We start from the raw sequence: 17,339 nt of genomic DNA on the forward strand, positions 1-17,339 counted from the left end.
TCAGGGAAGGTGCTGCATGATAACATTTTAAATCAGTGATTAAAAATTTATCAATTATATGGTTAAATTGACTGTGGAATTTTATGCAATGGTATACTATAGAGCTGTAAAAAAAAAAAAAAAGAATAAGGGAGCTCCTAGACAGTGCTGTCCAATAGAAATTTTTGCCACAAAGTGTTCTATTATCTGCACTATCCACTGCAGTATCTTCTAGCCCTGTGTGGCTATTGAGTGCTTGAAACATGGCTAGTGCAACTTTGGAACTGAATTTTTAATTAATTAAAATTAAATTTAAGTAATTACATGTGGCAAGTGGTTACCCTATTGGATAGAATTGGATAGCACACAGTTCCAGGATGTATTGTTAGGCAAAAAAAGGAAGGTGCAGAACCGTGAACATGTTATGTTTCCATTAATGTTTTTAAAAGGGTGAGAATACTGGCATATTGGCTTGTGTTTGCACAGATTTCATGGAGAAGGAGAACAGAGACTGAGAATAAGGCTTGGAGGAAGACCTTTCACTCTATATTCTTATATGCCTATTGAATTTTATGTCATATGAAGTATTTCCTATTCAAAAAAATTTCAGTTTTAGCAATTTAAAAATATTTACCAATGCACTCTTTCAAATGGAATCAGTAATAGAGCAAAAGACTTATATCCTTTTTCCTATTTGCTGGGATAGGATTCCAAATAGGGGGTCATTTCTGTAGTTCCTCAGTTCAGGTAACATTCATCATCCAAAAGATTAAACACCTTTTTATCCATAACCACTGGGCTCAAGGGTATACCCATGGCTGAACTTTCTCTTTCCTCTCCTTGCTTGGGGAAGCCTGCCCTGGACGTAACAATTATGACTTAAAGAATGAAAGCAAGAAGGAGAAGGGGGACAAGAGATTGTTAAATTCCATACCTACTAATGTGGAACTATGTTTTTAGGCAGAAAGATCCTTTATTTTATGGCTTCCCCTTCCTTTCCCCTACCCCCACTAAGTGCCTCTTTACCAACCTTTCTTACCTGGTCATATCATTCTGTATAAGCATTCGGTATGCAGTTGGTGCTGAACAGAAGACTGTGATGGGAAACTTGGAAAGGGTCTGCAATTTAGAAGTAAACTCTTAGTCTTCCTACAACTGTAATAAGTCCCTAAATGCTTATGGTAGGCACAGCACAACTTAAACGTTGTTTATTCTAACATAAATGCATTCACACCTTTCTTCTGTATGTCTTTTCAGGATAATTGACTTTCCAGATGTGAAATATCTTAAATCACTTTGGCTACTCTGATTTCTGCAGGTTACTTTGTTCATCAGTCCTATCAGGGATGCTGCTAAAGCATTCCTAAATGGTGACCTCTTGTGATCTGCCTTACTTGCAGGATGGAAGTTGGCTCAAAACGTGGCAAATAATGTGCAAATACACATGCTCCCTGGATCCATGGAGAAAAGACGCTACTCCATGCAGACTTCGCCCAGCCTGTGTCTGAGGTATTCCACATCACATCTGAAGGAGTCAAATCCAGCCAGTACCTGGGAAAACAAAGAATAGTCATGATATGTACAAGGAAAACACATTTATAAGACCAATAAACGAATCATCCCCTTTGTAGTTTTGACATGTCAAGCTGGAGTTCTGCGAAGTTACCTTCCATTTACAGATAATCCTAAACCAAAACTGCTATGCGTGTGTCCCGTCATTTTAGGAGATCCGCTTGTTCCACTGGTAAAGTAAATGGCCATCATCTCATCATGTTTTGTCTTCACACAGGTGTGGTTGTCACTGGCGTGTCTACAAAGGAAGAACTACAATGATTCTGCCCATTGCATGTGGCGTCATAAACTGTTACCCCAGAAGAGAATTCAAGAAACCATCTACTCGGACATCTTCACCTCATGGCTCAGGCCCCAGGGACTTGGGTTGAATTCCAAGGTAAAAGTCATCTCTTTCTCCATCTTCATAGGTGCTTTCTGGAATTACACTAAATTTTATCATCAAAGCCCATTTATAATAGTTGGTTTCATAGCTTTTTATTGTATGATGAAGAAGAGCTGAAGCATTTTTAAAAACTCCAGTGGTTTATCATTCCGTCAGCAGAATGAGGAGTCTGTGATCTTAGAATCAAGGCTATGTGAGAACTCCTCCTTCCCTGTTACTGTGGATGTTTTCAAGTGATTTTTTTTTTTTAAGAGAGTAAATATGTGAATAGAAGTCATGGATAATGGTATAAGGCAGGTTGGTAATTCCCACATTGTTTAAGAATCAGCTGTAGTTCCAAAGGATAACTGGGCTGCTAATAGGTCATACATTAGGGCACTTGAGAGGCAGTGAATTCCGCACACACAGTGCCTAAGAAGCATAGAGATTTTATCTGGGAGTATTGGGCTGAGAATGAAACATTAGAATTCAAAACATCCAGGCCACAAGAATTATAGAAAAGCTGTTTTAAAAGTCTAATAAAGCTAGACTAAGTGTTTAGTGTATGATTCCATAATTTTCTTCCTTAAAAATAGTACCTATAGCTGGGTACCTATCACTTCTATTGTAGATAGAAGCCTAAGGCGAGGTTATCATACCAATCTCTCACCATCAGAGGCAGTAAACATAGCAGTTAGGAGCGTGAGCTCAGGTGCCAGACTCCCTGGGTTTGAAACCCAGCTCTGCCAGATCCTAGCATTTGACCTTATTCATCTGTATTACTGTAGTACCCGCTTCTTAGGTTATTGTGACATGTAAATGAGTTAATATGTGTGAAATGCTTGGGACAGTTTTTGGCACATAACGAATGCCATATAAATGTTACCCAAGTTGCAGTTATAACATTTTTAATTAGAACGTACTTGGCTTTCGGTAAGAGCTCAATAAATGTTAGCTCTTTTGGAGGAGGTAGGAATAAGTCTATAGTTGCAGATATGCTCCCAAATCCTTGAGTAAAGGTGGGAAGCTCATTCTAGAGAGGAAACTGGCTGCCAACCTAAAGCTAAGGTAGAACCAATACCTGGCAAGAGTGCTAAGTGACCCCTGGAAGCATTCCATAGCAGGGGCTGAACATCAGTGTAACTTAGTTTTATAATTGCATCCATTAACATTAAGTGTTCTTCTTATTTATAACCTGAAGTGTTGCTATCTGCAAGGAAATGATGTAGCCTACACATAAGAATTGATTATGATCAGTTTCTCTGGGAGATGATAACAGTTCTGTGGTTGGTGCTGTGAATGCCCCTCTTAGATCCTGCTGCCGGAACAAAGGACTTACTCCCCTCAGGTGCTGGGAGCCCTATTTGGAGATTGCTTTGGCTGAAGAGAGCTGCCTCGCTCAAGGTCACCCCTCCTTCTAGGGAAAGCCCACACTCAGTTATGGATCAGTAAGGATATATAAAGGCCAGGACCTTTTGCTTTATCTGAGAACAGCTTTGAAAGACTATCCAAGCCCCAGAGGTCCTAGTGGATTAGCTGAAGGTTTTTCTGGGAGTGCATGGCAGATGAATTTCTTCTTTTGCCCAATGCCACATCCTTCCCCTTCTTTCACGGGTGTTGACCCCAGGACAAATCCTTAATAAACTTCTTACACAACTAATATCTATCTCAGGGCCTACTTCCTTCAAGATCCTAACATACAGGGGCGCCTGGGTGGCACAGCAGTTAAGCTTCTGCCTTCGGCTCAGGGCGTGATCCCGGCGTTATGGGATCGAGCCCCACGTCAGGCTCCTCTGCTATGAGCCTGCTTCTTCCTCTCCCACTCCCCCTGCTTGTGTTCCCTCTCTCGCTGACTGTCTCTGTCTCTGTCGAATAAATAAATAAAATCTTTAAAAAAAAAAAAAATCCTAACATACAAAAACCACTCCAAACTCCTTCCTGCCTCAGAGCTTTGCAGGTGATTAGTGCAGTAATAATCACCAGTTGTTCCCTTTGCCTTGTTTTAATTTTCATTTTTCTGATCACTTCTGGGTTGAATATCTTTTCAATGTTGGCTTTCTTTTGGGGAAGCTGTTTACAACAGTTATGACTACTCACTTCATCATCTCCTTGAGGTTCCCCCACCCGTCTTTGGGGTTCTGAGACACAATTAGCTTGGAGCGCAGAGTGTCACATTTAGGCGCAACAGCATCTACTGCTGGGGCTAAAACTTCGTTGGTGATAATGCACTTTGCTTTCGAAGATTGTAGTCTGTAGAGAATGTCTTTCTGGGTCAGCTGAGTGGTTCCTGGAATTAAAACTGTCCCTAAAGGAGCAGAAAAGAAACGATGTATAGAAGGAAGGATTTTCTTTATCATATTAGTTACAGTAGAATAGAGAGCTCAGGTGTACTCTCAATGTCCCAGAATGAGTTTACTATTCTAGTTGTCTATCTGTCTTCCTTTCATTATTCTGCTTTTGCCTTTCAAGGCATCTCAATATCTGTGGCCCTTTTGACCAAATATGAAAGCATGTTAAATGCTGGATAATTTTCTTCTATCTGGAGACCATTCATAACATTCAGCTTGAAGACAGGTTTTTTTTTTTCCTTTCATTTCTTTGGAAGAGAGTTTTTATTGAAGAGTAATATTAGCCAATATTTATTGGCTAAATGCTAGATGCTATTTTAAGTGTTTTGCATGTTTTAACTTATTTAATCCCTACCAAAAAAAAAAAAAACCCATAAAATCTATGAATAATTTGCCAAAGATCACTGGAGTGGAAAGTGGCAGTCCAGTGATTGAACCCTGTAGCCTGACCCCAGAGCTGCACACTTAACTACTTCAGTCCAGCACCTTTTAAAACATACATAAATGTTGTATGATTTCTTTCCAAAGGGAACAATTGAGTCATGCATCTTTTCTGTCCTTCTACTTCTCCCTGCCATAAATTATAACGTAAGTGTAGTATAATGGTTGAGAGTCTGTCCTGGGGCCAAACAGTCTTATAGCTTGGCCTTGGACAAGCCACTTTATCTCCATGAGTCTCAGGTTCTGCATCTGTATATTGGGGATTCTATAAGATTAATGAGGAGTAAATGAGTTAAAATGTGTAAAGAGGCTGAATAAATTTTAGCTATTATTTTCTCAAAGGATTAATGGACTTTCAAGAATATGTATCTCTATAGTTATATGTATCCATATCTATATCTCGGGCTCTACCACTCTTTTTTTTTTTTTTTAATTTTATTATGTTACATTAGTCACCATACAGTACATCATTAGGGCTCTACCATTATTAAGTCCAGACCCTAAAGAGAGGGTGGAAGGTATGCACTTCACAATTCAGGAAAAGAAGATTGAAGAACACATACCTGGTCATCCCTGGACACTGGCTTGTCTTTCCATCTGGGGAAGGATAACCCCCTCCAGTGGAGTTCTTCAAGAAACAGACAACCAGGACCAAAACACAAAGTTTTCAGAATATCTTTCTTTTCTAATCAGGCAATGCAGCAATGTTTATAGTCCTTAATTCCAATGGTTATTCCTTAGCGATGTTCCATCTGGGAATAAGTAATTAGCCTACCATGGCTTAACAGTTTTCTATAATTTAGAGGCACTCTCTAAGAACAAGCCCACTGCCAGCATTTCATGCCTAGTAGAAGCACTTTATTTAAACACATCACCCTTAGATAATTAATTTCTGCTAATATATTATTCATACCCTATCTTTAAAAGAACCTATTAATAGGGGCGCCTGGGTGGCTCAGTCATTAACCATCTGCCTTCAGCTCAGGGCGTGATCCCAGAGTCCTGGGATCGAGCCCCACATCAGGCTTCTTCGCTGGGAGCCTGCTTCTTCCTCTCCCACTCCCCCTGCCTGTGTTCCCTCTCTCGCTGGCTGTCTCTCTCTCTGTCAAAAAAATAAATAAAATCTTTAAAAAAAAATAAAAATAAAAAATAAAAGAACCTATTAATAGTGATCAGTCTTACCTATTAAAATTACTTCCTGTCCAAATTAATCATTTAGGGAAGCATTACATAGTTTCTTGCCAAGTAGCAAAATGTTACTTTTTTTTATTATTATGATATGTTAGTCACCATACAGTACATCATTAGCTTTTGATGTAGTGTTCCATGATTCATTGTTTGCGTATAACTCCCAGTGCTCCATGCAATACGTGCCCTCCTTAATACCCATCACCAGTCTATCCCATTTCCCCACCCCCCTCCCCTCTGAAGGCCTCAGTTTGTTTCTCAGAGTCCATAGTCTCTCATGCTTCATCCCCCCTTCTGATTATCCCCCTTTCTTTATCCCTTTCGTCCCCTACCGATCTTCCTAGTTCTTATGTTCCATAGATGAGAGAAATCATAAGATAATTGTCTTTCTCTGCTTGACTTATTTCACTTAGCATTATCTCCTCCAGTGCCGTCCATGTTGCAGCAAATGTTGAGAACTCGTTCTTTCTGATAGCTGAGTAATATTCCATTGTATATATGGACCACAACTTCTTAATCCAGTCCTCTGTTGAAGGGCATCTCGGTTCCTTCCATGATTTGGCTATTGTGGACAATGTTGCTATGAACATTGGGGTGCATATGGCCCTTCTCTTCACTACGTCTGTATCTTTGGGGTAAATACCCAGTAGTGCAATGGCTGGGTCATAGGATAGCTCAATTTTTAACTTCTTAAGGGACCTCCACACTGTTTTCCAGAGTGGCTGTACCAACTTGCATTCCCACCAACAATGTAGGAGGGATCCCCTTTCTCCACATCCTCTCCAACATTTGTTGTTTCTTGCCTTGTCAATTTTTTCCATTCTAAAATGTTACTTGAAATCTTGGGGGAGGCCTCTCATTACCATGTTGATAATACAGGGTGTACAAAATGATATTACCAACATATACATTTGCATGAAGGGTCAAAAGACTGGCACTAGTAGCCCCTTCTCTCCCTGTTAACAGATCTACATGAAAAGACAAAGTTTTTCCAGGAGTTTGTTTGGTGGACAAAAGAAGTAACTTTCATAATTCAATTTGGCAACAGGATTTGAAAGCCTAGCCCATCCACCCATCCCTCTAGGTGGTAGATAATGCTTATTTTCAGCATTGTTAGTATATTAGATTTACCATTTACTCTCTCCCTTTCTTTCTCCCATCTAAGAGAATCTGCCTTCCTTTCTGCAGCCCCAGTGACCATGTTTTTTATCAAATGAACCTGCCTCTGACCACTTCTGACTAGCCTAACCCAAGCCGTGCCAGTCAGATTCTGCCTCAAGTATTTAATTTAAGAGACTCAGTGGATTGGGACATACAAAATTAGGGCCCAAGGTATCTGTGTAGCAAACCAAGCCATGTGTCAGTCAAAATGAAGGGGAGCAAAGAAATCATGTGTCAGCAGAAAGTCAAAGGAACAGATGCTTAAGAGAGACAGAGACAAGAGGCCCTATGGCTTCAGAGCAAAAGAAATAGAGAAGGAAGCCAGTTGCTCTGTCTGCACTTTTTTTTCCCCTGTAGATTCTTCAGTAGACGTTCAATAATTCTCCTTCCTTATTGAACTAATATGAATGGATTTCTGGTCCTGGCAGTCCAACATGTTGCCCCTTTACTAAGAAAGTGAGCTTAAGCAGCATTCATGAAAGCTATCGTTTTGTTAAAATAAAACTCTAAAAGTGGGCTCTGCTACTCCAGTATACAATTTATAGGTACATATGATATGAGAACATGTAACTCTCAAATGCAAGTAATTATGATGAATTAAGAATGTTTATTCAACATAATGATTGATTATAACAGTAGGGATATTAATTCAACAAATATTTTACTGAGCATTTACGATATGCCAATAATTGGAGGTACAGACATGGCTATCTCATAGTCATTGGCTTTTAGAAACATACGAAGTCCTAGGGGAATGCCAAATTTTAAAAAAATAATATACTCAGATAATATAGTACAGGTTAACATAGAAATACATACATGTTTTCTAGAGGAGGTCAAAAAAGAAAGCACCTGAATTGGGATGTCAGGGTGGGGTTGCCTGAGAAGTGACATTAGAGTTGAGACCTAAAAATCTAATAGAGGTTGTCCAGGTGGTTACATGTGAGGGAAATGCTTTCCAAGCACAGGAAACAGTGTGCACAGAATCCAGGAAATGAGCAAGATCGTGAACCTTATAGGAAACCATTTGATATAGCTGGAGCAGAGAGTATGAAAACAAGGAAGGGAGGATAGCTCAGACCTTCCATGATACACCTAAAGAAGCTCAGATTTTACCTGGTAGGCAATGGAGAGTTATTAAATAATGTCAAGCAGCATATTGACAGGATAAAATGTGCATTCTAGAAATAAAACTAGATATTGAGGATGAATTGGATTGGAATAAGTTGTGGGCCCACACAAGATCAGAATTAGGGAGACTTTTGGGCAAATCCATTCAGGAGATGGTAAACGTGAAGTAAGGCAATGGCAATGGGATTGGAGAAGAAGAGGGACTCTGGGGACATGTAGGAAGTCAAATTTACAGGATGGAGGAACTGATTTGGAAGGAGGAGTAGCAGCTGCTTGCTTTGGGCATCAGATGAATGGCAGTTGACCACGAGAGAAATAAAGGCGTGAAATAAGAACTTTGAGTTTGTGGCTGCACTGAGTTTCAGATGACCATGGGTCTATAGGAAGAGAAAAGTGGTAGGTATGAGGGTATTCAATTGTTGATTGGCATTTGGTTAATAAACCTATTTCATTATGAAAAACGCAACTCATAGTTTAGGTCAAAAGATATGGCATGTTTCCAACACATTTCTAAGGTTCCTGAGAATAATACTATATTGTGTGCAGTTCCTCAAATAATTTACCCAAATAAATGTCTCATGATTACTTAGATGTTTTGGAAGATCTCCCATCCAGCCTACTTTAAATGTAATCAGATTGCAAATACTACTAACCTGTTCTCAGACAGGCTACATTTGCAAGCCACCACTCTGGGATCTTGGGCAGAATCACAATTACTCGATCTCCTCTTTGCAGGGAACAGGCTTCTGTAAGTATATTGGCAAATTTCCTAGACAAAGATCCCAGTTCCTCAAAACTCCATCTCACTTCTTCTCCATTTCCATTTATCCACCAGAAGGCTGGATTGGAAAGTCTCTTTCCAGCCTGAGGAAAGACAGACCAGATGATTTAAAGGTCATTATGCAGCTTAATTCTATTTTAACTGGAATTCAGTGGAATATTTTTTCAGAAGAAAATTCACAGGTCATTAGTTAGGACATGCATGGGATATTTGAAAATAACTCCGGGGTCTTTATTTTTTAGCTGTTGGGAGCCATGTCATTTCTCATTTAGCCTCATTGTTTTTCCAAAGAGTTAGAATTCTTGCATCCCTTTATATTCTCTCAATGCTATGTCTATGCCTCATTCCCTACCATTTTTGACCATTTCTGACTTTCATACTACTACTTTTTGGGTTTTTAAAGAAGTTAACCTATAATCATACATTTTTATAACCCAGGCTTTCTCAACTATGGAACCATTAACATGTTGAGCCAGATAATTCTTTGCTATGGGGGACTGTCCTGTGTATTAGAGGATACATAGCAGCATCCCCGGCCAAAATTGTTTGCAGACATTTGCCCTGGGGGCAAAAATCACTTCCATCTGAGAAACTGCAGTTGGACTGGCCCTTGCTCCATACCTTTTCCATATTGGTCCATTGGTCCAGGACATCTTTAGCAAAGTTAAAATACTCTGGAATCTCCAGTTTGAATTCCTGTTTCATGGATTCATAGTTGGAAAAGTTCTGAGGGGGCACTGTTCTATAATCTTTATGTAGTACTGTCATAGAACCAGGGCTTGCTAGGCGCCAAAAACACCTGGCACGAAGTAATGTCTCCATGGTGACAAGAGCTAGCATCAGTCTTGCTGGATGTGTTAGCACTCAGGATTTCCACAGAAACCAATCCATCTAAAAGACAAGCAAAAGGACATACATTTGTCTCTGTCCTAAAGGTAGCCTGACCCCAAAGTAGCTAAGTTTTATTATTATTATTATTATTATTATTATTATTATTCTTTATAATCATCATACAAGTGCCATTCTCTGAGCACTCAATATGTTTTGAACACTGTACTCAGTGCTTTACTTACATACAAATTATCACTAAATCTTCAGAGTAACTCTGTGAAGTGGATATTATCATCTCTGTTTACAGAAGGAGAAAATGACTAATAAGAGACTGTCTTAGTGAACTCCAGCCACCATAACAAAATACTATAGACAGGATGGCTTCAACAACAGACATTTATTTCTCACTGTTCCGGAGGCTGGGAAGTCCAAGACCAAGTGCTAGCCAATTCAGTTCCCCGATATGGGCTCTGTTCCTGACTTGCAGATGACTACTCTATGTCCTCATGTGGGAGTCCTGGTTTCTCTTCCTCTTCTATTAGAATACTAATCTCATCATTGGGGCCTCACACTATGACCTCATCTAAACCTAATTACCTCCCAAAGACCCCACCTCCAAATACCATGACATTTTGGGGATTAGGGTTTCAACATATAAATTTGGAGGGAGACACAAACATTCAGTCCACAACAAAGGCATTGGTTGGATTTGAACCTAGAACTGTCTGGTCCCAGCCCATTTTCCTGACTATGTACTACATGCTGTTGTTTCCCCTATGCATTTCTAAAGAAGTAAAGATCTGGGTCACCCAGTTACTCTCAGTGAAAGCAAAGATATCTAATCTCTTTCACCTGCATTTCAAAAGTCATACAGACATGTTAAGGAGAAATTTCCACAGTGGGTAATCCACAGTGAATTAATAGAGTAACTGAGTACCAATTAGGCATGAAAGAACTGTCAAAAATCATTTAGTTTATAGGCTGTGGTTCCCATGCTCCCAATAGGAGCCCACACAACCTTCGAGTCCAGACTTGGAGCTGCATTTACCAGAGATGTCAAAATAGGGCTTTAACCTTTGGGACTTTTGTGGGGGAGGATCCTCCAGGCCACAAAGCCCTCCCTGCTTCTGTGGGAAATCATTTGATCATGATGTCATTTACTTGGCTGAGGTCTCATAAACAAGGTTGTTAAAAACATGGTTCTAAAGATTATAGAGTTCTCTTCTTCATACTTTCTGTAATTTTCCAAATTTCCTACAATGAAATACTACTCTCACAATCATTAAATCATTTTTTTTTGTAGAGGGAGGGGGAGGGACAGAGGGAAAGGGAGAGAGAGAATCTTAAGCAGTCTCCACACATGGAGCCTAATGCAGGGCTCGATCTCACAACCCTAAGATCATGACCTAAGTCGAAATCAAGAGTGGGACACTTAACCGACTGAGCCACCCAGGCACCCTATCATTAAATCATTTTTAACTGCAACTCTGTGTAGTATGTAAGGCAGCATGGCTGTGTGGAAGAGTTTCTATATTGATATTGATGCGTTGCCAAATAATGGATGTCACCCATGAGTTTTATCCTAAATGGGCCTGGTGTTTGGGCATCGTGTTGCTGCACCCAATACACTGGGAGACCCCGGTACTTCTGACCTGCCCACCTCTTTATGTGAGGACCTGACAAGTCACTGAGTGTGAGCCCTCTGAGATCATCTGGTTTGAGCTCCTTATTTTTCACCTGCAAAGAAAATAGGGCCCCAGAGAGGGAAGCAGCTTGCTTCAATAGGTCATGTCAGAGTTAGAACTAGAACTCATATCTTTGGATTCCCATTTCAATGTTCTCGATTCAGTAGAGCAGTGATTCTTAACCCTGGCTGTACCTTTGAATTACCAGGAAAGTTGTTTTTTTTTTTTGTTTTTTTTTTGTTTTTTTTTTTTTTAAACCAATGCCCGGGGCTTAGACCAATTAAATCAGAATCTCTGAGGGTGGGAGGCCAGGGCATCATATTTTTAAAAATTTCCTCAGAGGATGCTAATGTCAATGAAAGTTGAGAATCACTGATCCAGAGATGGGGATCTGTGAGCCAGCAGATCACCATCATCTGGAAGCTGGTTAGAAATGCACATTCTCAGACCCTCGTTTCCCATTTTACCAATGTAATGACTAATAAAACGTCTATCAGAGAATTGTCCTGAAGATTAAATGAGATAATGCATGCAAAGTGCTTATGATGGTGTCGTTGGCAAAATTTTTCTGTAAAGGTCCAGATAGTAAATATGGCTTTGTGGGCCGTATAGTCTCTGTGGCAACTGCTTACCTCAACTCTGGTTGAGAGAGCAGCCATTGACAGATAATACATGACTAAATGGGCATGGCTGTGTTCCAAACAAAACCTATTTATGGATACTGAAACTTGAACTTCATGTAATTTTTTTTTTTTAAGATTTATTTGAGAGAGAGAGAGAGAGAGAGCGCACAGGGGGAGGGCCAAAAGGAGAGGGAGAGGGAGAATCTCAAGCATACTCCCCACTGTGGGTGGAGCCTCACACATGCTCTATCTCTTGACCCTGAGATCATGACCTGAGCCGAAACCAAGAGTTGGACGTTCAACTGACTGTGCCACCCAGGTGCCCCATGTGTAATTTTCATATGTCATGAATTAGTATTCCTCTTTTGGCTTTTTGAAATATTTGAAAATGTAAAATAAAAACCATTCTTGGTTTGCAGCCTGTATAAAAACAGATAGAGGGCTGGATTTAACTCATGGGCTATACTTTGCTGATCTTTGGTGCTAGAGTGTAGGTTTTACTTGGGTGGGTGTTTTGTCTGTTATGTTCATGGTACTATCCCTGGGAAATAACATAGTGTTTGGCCCACAGTATGTGCTTATTTGTTGAATGAATAAATGATGTTTTCAGAAGGGAGAACTTTGTATATGGTTTCTTTCAACAGCTCAGGGTTATAGTAGACCTGAGAAGTGCCTCTGTTGCTTAACCAGATTTATATGACTACCTGCACTGTTCCTAAACGGCTATTTAAATTTAAATTAATTTAAATACTATTTAAAAGTAAGTTCTTAGTCACACTAGCTGCATTTCAGGTGCTCAACAGCCATGCGTGACTAGTAGCTACCGCATATAGGCAACTGCAGACACAAAACATTTCTATCATTGCAAAACATTCTTGTGGACAGTGTTGATCTATACTGATAACAGCTCAGAACTGGACGATATGAAACATTAAAATACAGGAAAATTGAGCTGAAGGTTTTCCCAGATAAGATTTTTTTAAGGGTTCAGGATTAGTAAAGCACTGCCTTCACTGTTGTCTTGTTTGGCAGTGGGGTTGAGTAGAGAGGGAACCACCCTTCTCTGCTGTTTGCCAGCAAGTTATAGCCCACCCATTTGGCAGTTATCTCCCTTATTACGGAATTAGCATCAGGTTTCCTTCAACTGAAGGAAGAAGTTAAGTAGTACTTAAAACATGTTTTTAGTGTTGTAACTTTTCTCTTTCTTTTTAATTTTTTAGAGAGTGTCTTCAAATGGTTCCAAAAACATAAAAATTACAGTGAAAAATTGCCCCCTGCCTGGGTGGCTCAGTCTGTTAAGCACCTGACTCTTGATTTTGGCTCAAGTCATGATCTCAGGGTTGTGAGGTCCAGCCCCACATCGGGCTCCACACTGGGCACGGAGCCTGCTTAAGGTTCTCTCTCTCCCTCTCCATCTGCCCCTCCACCCTCTCTAAAAAACATCTGCCCCCTCCCACCCCCATCTCACAGCAGCCCAGTTTTATCCCAACCTACTCCCTCCACGAACTATGATTACTTCTATGGATCTTTTCAGGATTTCTTTCCATGTATTTAAGCCAATGACTATAAATTCTTATTTCTCCACCACTTTGACACAACAGGTAGCCTAGAATACACACTATTCTTCCCATTAAAAAAAATTTTTTACAACATATTTTTGAAGGTCCTTCCATGTCAATACATGAGGATCTTTATCATTTTGTTTTGGTTTTGTTTTTATTTTATGTTTTTTTTTTTTTTTAAAGAGCCGCACAGCATTCCAAAGAACAACTACACCATAATTTCTTAAGCCAGTCCCCTATTGATGTTATTTGAATTGTTTCCATTATTGTGCAGTTAAGATGAAATTTTGAAACTATTTCCTTTACCACATTTAGAATCCTTCAAATATACATTGAAAAGAAAATTGACCAGTCAGTTGGAGCTTAAAATGAGCCTAACCATTCTGTTCTACCGAAAAGAAAAGAAGATATCAGCATCCTCCTGATTAGAGAAAATAAGATTGCCTTCTCCTCAACAAAACTTTTTTTTTTTCAGTAATCTTAGCACTTCACAACATCTATTTCCCAGGTTTCCAATATTCTTTGTAGGTGAAAGAGCTGAGATATGAGTCCAGATGTTTGTACCGAGCCACAGAAAACTCTTCTAAGAAAGAAAGTACCACTGCTGGTCAGTGGGGCTTGAAAGTATTTAAGGTCTCATCTGAAATGCAAGCTCTACACGCATATAAACAGCAGTGCACAGGAAGTTTTAGCCTCCTTACATCTCCATAAACATCTCTCCCACCAAATAATCCAAGTAATAACATTGGCTCAGTATATATAGCCTCAAAGCAAGGTGAAGCCCCTACTATTCCCCCCAGCCCTAACAAGATCCTACCCTAAACTTCTATACAGGATTTTTGGAGCTTCTCTTGACCATTTCATGGAGAGAGGGGCTACCCCAGGATTATTTCCTTGGATTTTCATGTATATATTCCCCGAAATTTCCCTAGACATATATGCATATTTCCCAGATGATGCAGAAGATAGATTCCAATCTGCCACTGAGCAAGGTGGAGAGCGAAGTAGACAATACAGTGCAAAACTCAGCTGCTCCTTGGACCCAATTCAATTTTTTTCCCAGGACATTTTACCAAGTTACCACATGCACATAGTTTTTTAAAAATTACATGGTACCAAAAGACTTAAAATGAAAAAATTAGCTGCTATGTTTGTAGCTTTTTGTGTGTACATACTCCTGGCCACTAACTAGATAGGATTACACAACAGCTGAGAAGTTCTGATAGAAACACTTGGGCTGCCTAAAACTTCCATGAAAGCATTATTGATCTGTTGGTTTTGGTTGCTCGTTTGTTATCTTTGCTCAAAAGCCTGCGTGCCAAACCAGCAAACCTCTCAGAGAAGACAGATAAGGAAGTACTCACTGAAGTGACAGATTCCGACACATCTGGAGGTGGTGGTAGACCGGTGTCCTAGAAGAGCAGCCCTGAAACTTGAACTCTCACTTCTGCTTAGTCCTGGTAGTAGCCAAAAGAGGGAGAAGTAGTAGTCTGACAATTGGAAGAAGCAAGACATAGCCAGAGGGCCTTTCCTGGATTGGTGGAGACGTTCTGAGGGAGGAGCAGGAATGCTGGGCTAAGTTCACGCTGAAAGTTTACACAATCTCCTGCCACCCTCCAATCATAGTTAATGATTTAAATACATTGCAACCTTTTGCTGGGGGGGGGGGGGGTTGCTGGGAAAGTGATTTATTCACAGGAAGGAAAGTAGGAAAGTGCCCATGGAGCTGCAGGAGGGTTTGGTCCTGTGAAGGGATAGAGGAAGAAAGAAAAAAGGATGGAAGAGAACGTAGAAGGGTTTTGAAATGGAAAAGAAAGAAGTTAAATGGTAGGTTTGGGTTGCTCTAGGTCTCAGAGAACCAGTTGCTTTGTTTATCTGTTGAACTGGTCAGGACTAAACATAAATGCACTCAGGTTGCTCCTTTGCTCAAACCCTTCAATGCTTTCTAGTTCACTCCAGGTAAAATCTCAAGTCCTTACATGGACCACAAGGAACTGCGTGATCTGGCACAGGGTCCTCTCTGACCCACCACCTGCTCCTCCTTCCCTTACTCTGCTGCAGCCACATTAGTACCCTTGGTTTTTCTTGAACATACCATGCATGTTCCAGCCTTGGGATTTTTTCCGGTGCCTGGAATGCACTTACCTTAGATACCCCCTTGGCTAAATCCCCATTTTATGAGGCAGCCTATCAAAGAGGTCTTTCTTTCTACATTTTCTAAAATAGCACCCCTCAATTTTTCTCTTTAATCTGTTTTAACTTTTTACATCTCTTACCACCACCCTTAAGAGTAAGAACTTGGTTTTGTTTGCTGATGCATCACTACTTTCTAGAACAGTAACTGGCAAATTTTAGGCATTCAATAAATATTTGATGGGTAAATGAATAAATAAATGACTCTTCCAATTACATGTGACAGAAGCCCAATTTAGAGTCACTTAAACAGAATGAGGAATATATTGGTCTCTTTGGTTCTGTGAGTTTTTGGTTGTTGTTGATTACTTGGGATTTTCTATGTAGATAATCACATAATCTGCAAATAGGGACAGTTTTACTTCTTTCATTTTTTTTAACAATTTAATTTTTTAATTTCAATTAATTAACATATAGCATATTATTAGTTTCAGAGGTAGAGCTCAGTGATTCATCAGTTGCATATAACACCCAGTGCTCATTACATCACATGCCCTCCTTAATGCCCATCACCCATTTACCCCATTCCCCTATCCATCTCCCTTCCAGCAACCCTCAGTTTGTTTCCCATAGTTAAAAGTCTCTTATGGTTTGTCTCTCTCTCTGATTTTGTCCTATTTTTCCCTCCCACTCTGTTTTGTTTTTTAATTCCACATATGGGTGAAATCATATGATAAATATCTTTCTCCGATTGACTTATTTCGCTTAACATAATACCCTCTAGTTCCATTCATGTCATTGCAAATGGTAAGATTTTTTTTTTTTTTTGATGGCTGAGAAATATTCCGTTGTGTATATATACCACATCTTCTTTATCCATTCATCTGTAAATGAACATCTGGGCTCTTCCCATAGTTTGGCTATTGTGGACATTGCTGCTATAAACATTGGGGTGCAGGTGCCCCTTCAGATCACTATGTTTGTATCCTTTGGGTAAATATCAAGTACTGCAATTGCTGGGTCATAGAGTAGCTCTATTTTTTACTTTCTGATGAACCTCCATACTATTTTCCAGAATTGCTGTACCAGTTTGCATTCCCACCATTAGTGTAAGATGGTTTCCCTTTCTTCATATCCTCGCTAACATCTGTTGTTTCCTGACTTGTTAATTTTAGCCATTCTGACAGGGGTGAGATGGTATCTCATTGTGGTTTTGATTTGTATTTCCCTGATGCTGAGTGATGTTGAGCATTTTTTCATGTGTTTATTGGCCATTTGTATGTCTTCTGTAGAGAAATTTCATTTCCTGACTGGATTTTCTGTTCTTTTGGGTGTTGAGTTTGGTAAGTTTTGGATTGAGTTTACAGATCTTGGATACTAGCCCTTTATCTGAAAAGATATTTGCAAATATGGCTTCCCATTCTGTTGGTTGTCTTTTGGATTTGTCGACTGTTCCCTTTGCTGTGCAAAAGATTTTATCTTGATGAAGTCCCAATAGTTAATTTTTGCTTTCCTTTCCCTTGCCTTTGGAGATGTGTCT

General features: G+C 39.8%; 2 protein-coding genes across 12 annotated transcripts in view; one reads left to right on the plus strand and one right to left on the minus strand.

Moving 5' to 3' along the window:
- The window catches only part of LOC148110513 (acyl-coenzyme A synthetase ACSM3, mitochondrial), a 27,014-nt gene extending 11,805 nt beyond the window's left edge, over positions 1–15,209 (minus strand). For 2 of the 4 annotated variants that reach the window (XM_087869984.1, XM_087869980.1), the window contains exons 1-7: positions 15,031–15,208; positions 9,587–9,856; positions 8,838–9,048; positions 4,013–4,220; positions 1,646–1,789; positions 1,374–1,530; positions 1,019–1,098 (exon numbers count right to left, since the gene is read on the minus strand). In XM_087869984.1, the coding sequence (XP_087726110.1) occupies positions 1,019–1,098; positions 1,374–1,530; positions 1,646–1,789; positions 4,013–4,220; positions 8,838–9,048; positions 9,587–9,805 (1,019 nt within the window). In that variant the 5' untranslated portion in view covers positions 9,806–9,856; positions 15,031–15,208. Of the gene's footprint in view, positions 1–1,018; positions 1,099–1,373; positions 1,531–1,645; positions 1,790–4,012; positions 4,221–8,837; positions 9,049–9,586; positions 9,857–15,030 lie in introns of all 4 variants that reach the window. The other 2 variants (XM_087869981.1, XM_087869986.1) reach the window with 2 other exon arrangements.
- Positions 1,796–17,339, plus strand: part of LOC123793856 (THUMP domain-containing protein 1) — a 50,794-nt gene continuing 35,250 nt past the window's right edge. For 4 of the 8 annotated variants that reach the window (XM_087870001.1, XM_087870008.1, XM_087869998.1 and 1 more), the window contains exon 1: positions 1,796–1,930. The gene's annotated coding sequence lies outside the window, so the exon portion shown is untranslated. Of the gene's footprint in view, positions 1,931–15,343; positions 15,494–17,339 lie in introns of those variants that run through there. The other 4 variants (XM_087869995.1, XM_087869992.1, XM_087869989.1 and 1 more) reach the window with 1 other exon arrangement.

Source organism: Ursus americanus, chromosome 2, assembly GCF_024610735.1.
Source record: "Ursus americanus isolate L20-20 chromosome 2, mUrsAme1.1.p, whole genome shotgun sequence".
Taxonomy (NCBI): domain Eukaryota; kingdom Metazoa; phylum Chordata; class Mammalia; order Carnivora; family Ursidae; genus Ursus; species Ursus americanus.